At 40.3% G+C, this 6,871-nt stretch overlaps 1 protein-coding gene across 1 annotated transcript; it reads right to left on the reverse strand.

Moving 5' to 3' along the window:
- Positions 1-2,116: 2,116 nt before the first annotated feature.
- Positions 2,117-5,757, reverse strand: LOC118772433 (glutamine synthetase-like). Its single transcript, XM_036520757.1, has 7 exons — positions 5,574-5,757; positions 4,603-4,787; positions 4,104-4,265; positions 3,852-3,998; positions 3,608-3,735; positions 3,273-3,472; positions 2,117-3,163 (listed from the first exon to the last, which is right to left on the reverse strand). Exons 2-7 carry the CDS (start codon positions 4,766-4,768, stop codon positions 2,845-2,847), a joined length of 1,122 nt encoding a protein of 373 aa, XP_036376650.1. The 5' UTR covers positions 4,769-4,787; positions 5,574-5,757; the 3' UTR covers positions 2,117-2,844.
- Between the last annotated feature and the right edge of the window lie 1,114 nt (positions 5,758-6,871).

The following is a 6,871-nucleotide window of genomic DNA, read 5'->3' on the forward strand; positions in this document are numbered from 1 at the left end:
AAAACTGCCAATAAAGAGGGACTTGGGAAAGTGCAGGTAGGCTCCAAACAGATTTAGGATTTGTTTTCTTTTTTTTTTTTTTTAACTTCGTTTTGTGGTGTTGATGGGGGTCTTGCATATCTGTCACAACAAAAGTCATATGGTCCTATATCATATGGTCATATGGTCAAATGGTCATACGATCCTTTTAATATTACATTGGGTTTGGTCCTCTTTTATTACACAATCCCGTGCTTCACTTCAGCTCCCGTCACACTGTGTAAAAGGATGTGCATTGCTCAGCTGAGATCATATGTTAATCAATAAATGGACATTTAATGAACATAATTTTACTTTTACCATCTACGTTCTCAACCATAAATGAAGGTTAGCCTGGATTAACCATCCAAGGTGGGACTGTTATATGTCCTTTAGAGTCTCTCAACAGTTTGTGAGCATCCTGGAATGTGAGTTTACCAGCTGTCACTTTGATTTAGAAAGGTTTTAGCTTCTGTAGGTTCTGCACCACACAAGGTGATTGTAATTGTTGTATGTTCACAGATCTGTACATTGTTTTATATTCCTCACTGAAATGACACCAATACAAAAAAAAAAAATTGTTAGCAATGGAGCATCAGCTGTGTCTTTGGATGTGGGTTAACAGACTCTGTTATACTTTTGTACAAGTCCCTTTAACTCAACTGCTCCAATAAAAAGACTCATAAATCATAAATGGTTATAAAATGTGTTAGCATTTTAGGCACTATTGCTCTGAATAAGACAGGAAAGAAAAATGTTTTCATGATATTCCTTTACAGTTGTAGGTAGTGTATGTGGAGAATCCATCACAATCAAAAGATTCAATATTTAAAGACAATTCATTGTTTCTGTATGCCATATTGTCTGGGTTTACATACCTAACAGAAAAAAAACAATCAGAGCTAGAAGGCTATAAAAAAGCTTCAAGCCTCAATACCACAGCTGATTGTTGATAACAGAAAGTAAACCTAGCCACAAAGTCCTCTGACAGCCTTGTGATTAGCTTGTAATTTGGGTCCCTGAGGTAAGAGTGCTGCAAAGTTCCATTCAGATCTTCCGAAAGTGATTGGATTCTTCTGGGGTTCATATTAATCTTCCCTTAAAACAGTTACAAATTGCTTACTATTAATTGTTAATTTACTATTAATTGTTGCAGTTTCTACACCACACACAGAATTCCCCCCCCCCCCCCGACATATGTATTGAAGCTAAAAGTTAATCCGGGAGATGAAACCACAAGGCTTCACAGAAGTATCATGAGTGGATTTCCCTACAAGGGTTTGGAATGGAAAATCGTCAAGATGACCTTCTCCCCAAGTCCTCCGTTTGTAAATGTTGCATGTGTCCAGTCAGTATTGGCTAAAGTAGATACTTTAGCCAATACTCTAATCTCACTTTGTCCCATGATGCTGTTTAACAGAAATGCTATTTGAGATGACAAGGCCTCTGTGCACGATCCGAGTGGACAACACAAAGGTTGCAGTGTTGTCATGATCGCCGTCAAAATTCAAGCAGAGACGACAGCAATTTCTCCCTTTAAAGTGCAGCTGATGTACAGCGAGGCCTGTGTCAGCTCCATCTTATTATTTGCGCATTTATGGGAGCATTCCAGGCAGTGACATGAGTGCTTCATTTCTTTCTAGTGTCTCAGATGGAGTGAGAGCTGACGTGCAATGTGTAGCAACATGTGGTATCAAGAACCAGTGCCTGTGCTCTCTTCCAAGAGTTTTTAAATTTGCATCAAATGATCTGCATGTAATAACTTGACATCTCCAGTAACCTCTTTGAAACAAAATTGGCAAGAAAAAAAAAACACACATTTTGATTTTCCTTCTGCTTTGTCCCACAGAGTAATGGAGCACAGATAACAAGTGCAGAAAGAATCAATATGAACATGTGAATTTGTGTTGAAATATGTTAGTCATCCAAATTTGTAAAGAACATCTTTGGCAGGGCACATTCTACAATATTTCTTTCCTTTGCTGTCAGTTGACAATAAGTTCAAAAAGCCTGAGTCCCAAATGTGTGGAAATCCATTCTTTAATGCCATCAGCTTATTTCTGAATGCAAAAATTGCACAGAACCATGAGGGAAATGAAAACCCAAGACAATAATTGTGGTAAAAATATAACAAAATGTTTTAATGCTTCAATAAAAATCACCAGGCTTAGTAATTTAAGGAATTACCAAAACCGGTGCCATAAAACTATATTATAAAGCTAGACAGCAAGACGCAAAAGGTATTGAGTCCTTCATGAATTCTACACATGGCAGACAAAGGGATCCACATGTATATTAAACACTCAAATGCATTTGGACCCTCACCTTAGACATACCATACAACATGAACCAGTGCGGAAAATCCAAATGGACTATTTAATAACAGAAGTTGCCATTTACAAAAATGTACACTTTCTGGTTAGTTAAACATGTTATAACAGTACATGCTTGAATAGCAGGTCAAATAAATGAATACATAACTAATCATCTGAGCTGAATCAAGAGAAATCTAACCTCTGCCCGTAAATCACCTCAGTTGTAAACTCCTGTCTACACCTTTAGATTAATTTTAGTCACTTAACCATGGATAGTTACACAGATGTGGGGAACTGAAATAAATCTTCACTCTCTAACAAATCAGGACAGGCAATACTGTCAAGCCACCCACCCATCTCAGCTCAACTTCCACCTGGTCTCAGTTTGATCAAATTTCACTCCTAGTATTGTGCTGAACAGTCAACTTGCCACTGGACATACAAGATTTCAAGTGAACCAAACAAGCGTTACAGTACCAATTGACGACCATGGAAGTGGGTGTGAAGAAGTTTAGTTCTTGTACTCCTCAGGTTCTTCCCCTTCCTCATTAAGCAGACATGTGCGAATCAAGGCTTCCGTCACAGCGTAAGGGTCACAGTTGGCAGAGGGACGGCGATCTTCAAAGTAGCCCTTCTTATCCTGGCCCACAGAGCGTGGGATGCGGATGCTGGCCCCGCGATTGGCCACGCCAGCAGAGAACTCGTGGATGTTTGAGGTTTCGTGGTGGCCAGTCAGACGCCTGGCATTGTCCAGCCCCCCTTTGGGGTCATAGGCACGGATGTGGTAGCGATGCCTCCTGCTCAGCTTCTCGATGGACTCCTCAATGAATCTGCAAGCATGATACGGGTGGTTTACTCACAGCAATCCAAACACATAAACCCCGATCCCACCTCAGATCAAATTCTGTAGTGCCTCTGCTGTGTGATTGGCACACTTACTTCAGTCCTTCCTCTTCCCGCATCTCCTTGGTGCTGAAGTTTGTATGGCAGCCGGCACCATTCCAGTTGCCTGGAATGGGCTTGGGGTCAAATGAGGCCACCACACCAAAGTCCTCACAGACTCGGTGCAGGATGAAACGCGCGACCCACAAGTGGTCTCCCATGTTGATGCCTTCACAAGGGCCTACCTGAAACTCCCACTGAAACAAAGAAATCCCTATTGTTACACTGGTCTTTCAACTGCATCTCAGCACAAACTTTACTCCTAATTTGTTTGGCACAATTCTTATCAATTAAATGTGTCACATCAAAAGTGAGTGTCAGCATGTTCTCACCTGTGCAGGCATGACCTCAGCGTTTGTACCACAGATCTGCACCCCAGCATACAGGCAAGCTTTGTAGTGAGCCTCCACAATATCTCTACCATAGGCCTTATCTGCCCCTACTCCACAGTAGTATGGACCTGCATGCAGGAACACATTCAGTTACGTTTATGTCATGTACTTCCAGTCCAATTAAATTTGGTGTCAACTAGAATTTAGCATGGATGTTCAGATGTAGATCAGCTATAATTCTCACCTTGCGGACCAGGGAAGCCATTGGAGGGCCAGCCATATGGATGCCCATCCACTCCCAGGATAGTGTATTCCTGCTCCATGCCAAACCATGGATGCTGATCTTTCACCATGTCCATAATCTTTTTACAAGTCATTCGAAGATTAGTCTCTGAAAGGTGAAGAAAAGAAGGAAATGAACTTCCTTATCAAAACATTTCCCAACAATGGCCAGCAAATATCAATGCAAGCCTGCAATGTTTTTTTTTTTTTTTACCTGCAGGCTTGTGGTTGTACTTTAGCACTTCACACAAGACCAGCTTGTTGGGGTCTTTGCGGAAGGGATCTCTGAACATAGCAGACGGGATCAGATACATGTCACTGTTGGATCCTTCAGACTGATAGGTGCTGGAGCCATCAAAGTTCCATTCAGGCAGATCTAAGGAAGGGGAAAAAAGTTAAGAATCACACAAACATACTCTGTATTTTGTCAGCTGACTTATGGTCATCAGTCAATACATACAAACCGCCAAAACCTACTGCCACAACTTTTCAGGACCAGGGTTGCAACCCAGTAGTTTAATTTCATGCATCGACTTGGTGGCATCAGCATTTTAGATTAAACATCACATAATCTGATAATTAAAGATGAAACATTGCATGGTTAAACATAACATGATCAAACATTCCATGCAATAAAGTGTGTAGTCTAAGGAACTGTTGTAAGTCTTAGCTAAGCTTGAAGGCTGCTAGGTGAAGCATAATCCAATGCTTACCATCAATGGTCTTGGGCTCAGAATCCAAGGTTCTGGTTTTGCACCGAAGTCCTTCTCCTGTTCCATCAATCCAAATGTACATGGCTTGAACTTTATCTCCCTGGGGAAGGTCCATGTACTGCTGTTTAACAGCTTTACTCAGGCTGGAGCTGGCAGATGTGGCCATCTTTATTACTATAATGGACCTACAAATACGAAATGCAATTGATCAGAAAAATCCTGCATTACATTGAAACGCATGTTGATATAGCAGGGGTGCAAACAGAATGTAAACAGCGACGGTTTAAACATACGAGAATCTACTCGTGAATCTAATTCAACTTCGATGAATATTTGAAGGATAATGAAACATTTCTAATGTGTTCCCAGATCTGGGGGCTAGACAAAGGAATACATTTATTCAAAGACAGCCCCCAACTGCACATTTCTCGTCTAATTAGCTGTATTTAAACCAACATCGACTCGGCGATAATGCTAAAATGATCATTTTCAAAGAATATTTACGGCATTGTTTCAGGTCGATTCGGGCCACATTGCAATCATTAAAATGGAAGAGTCGATTCAAACAAAAGAGGCAAACTACACATAAACACTGGCTAACAGTAAACATCTAAATCCAAGCGGTTTGCGCTGTAGTGTAGCTACATCAGTGACATCCATGCTGCCGTAGTAGTCATGGTTACATTATTGCAGTTGTTGACAGTATTACATTGTTGCAACACTGAATCAATGACCGAAGAAGAACCCTGACACACAAAAAACTATAAACGCACACAAAAATCAAGATTGCATCAGTTTGCTTGCATTTATTTTTTCTCCCAAAATACAACCCAGCTATATAAGAAACATTACAATGACCTGCTCAGCAAACATGTAGTAAACAAAGCACAGAGCAACATACCCGACACATCATTACTCAATCTTGTTAAAATGCAGTTCAGTGAATGAAAGCTTTAGAGCTTTAGTTTTACCTGGAAATGAATGACAATTAAAGAAGTAGAGAAGGGCCTGGCGTTGACTCCAGTTCGTCTGTTTAAACTGTATCGTATGTTCCTCTCTCATTCTCTTCTCCAGATACTGGTTTACACTCAGACTTATAAACTGGAAAAACTGGATGCCGACGCTTATGATTGGTCAGAGAAAAACATGATCTGTTCATGTTCAGCTGATGGAAAGCTCATGCGGTGAACTCATTGGACGGAGACAAAGGCGAGTGGATTCGCCTTCTAGTTTGCCCAAGGACCTCTACGCAGAACTCGGATATGGGCTTTGTTAGGGAAAATGTTTACCAAAATGTTTACGTTTTGAAAAGATCTCAAGTAAGTACCATTTAGAGATTATCATTGTGTTTATGTAAAATTAATTGGAGCCTTGAGATTCAACATTATACAATTAAAATTAAACATGATTACGTTATAAATTAAGCGTGTTCAGGACTAGGAGAAGCCTACTGCCCCAGCAGTAACAAGACGCCTCCCTGTGGTGGTACAAATAAGATGCCGAAAATTATGTAAACTTTACTTACCAGGCAGCTGCGCTCATAACGTGTACTGGAACATTTGCCAGTCCATATCAAACGAAGCAATCCAGCTCACAGTCGCAACATGGTCAAGGAAGTCACGTTTGTTTGTAAACCATGTTTTCCTTCCTGTATGGCACTTTTTAAATACATGACGCATATTTGAATACGTTTTGGACAACAAACGAGAGCATCCTTTATTGAAAATACGTCGGATAACATTTCACACACATTCCAGTTTGTTGTGCAAAAAATAATTTGGAGATCTTCATGATTAAGGGGGGGTTCAGCAAACTTCTCGAAGGCACCGATTGAGATGGGATACTTTGGTGAAGTATTTTAGATACGTTCGATACGTTAGAAATTCGTATTATTAGTTGCAATTAAACCGTTTTGTGTCTGTTTTACAGATTCGCAATTTTGCCTTTAATTGTATGTTACATGTTGGTAGCACACAATTCATGGCTAAACCCACATGTTTGGTCCTGTCCTCAAGTTGTGATGTTATTGGGGTCTTCGTGTTTTTATGAATGATCAATTTACTGGACCGTAAATGCCATTGAACTATGAAGATGGCCAAATTGTTATTTGGTAAGAAAGCATAATATCCATGTATGAGTAGGTAAGTATATGTGTGTATGATTGAGATTGATGACAGATGCATAAAAGAAATGTGGAAAACAAAGTCCAGCCCCCTGAGAATGCCTCAGGAGAGGATTAAAGTGTCCAGTTAAGATAAGTGGGGCACAT

This window comes from Megalops cyprinoides, chromosome 2 (assembly GCF_013368585.1).
Source record: "Megalops cyprinoides isolate fMegCyp1 chromosome 2, fMegCyp1.pri, whole genome shotgun sequence".
In the NCBI taxonomy this organism is placed as follows: Eukaryota; Metazoa; Chordata; class Actinopteri; order Elopiformes; family Megalopidae; genus Megalops; species Megalops cyprinoides.

Coding starts and splice junctions, on each gene's coding strand:
- LOC118772433 (XM_036520757.1), bottom strand. CDS start 4,768: ATGGCCACATCTGCCAGCTCCAGCCTGAGTAAAGCTGTTAAACAGCAG. Junction 4,266..4,602: donor TGAGCCCAAGACCATTGATG/GTAAGCATTGGA, acceptor CCCCTTCCTTAG/ATCTGCCTGAATGGAACTTT. Junction 3,736..3,851: donor TGGCTTCCCTGGTCCGCAAG/GTGAGAATTATA, acceptor TCCTGCATGCAG/GTCCATACTACTGTGGAGTA.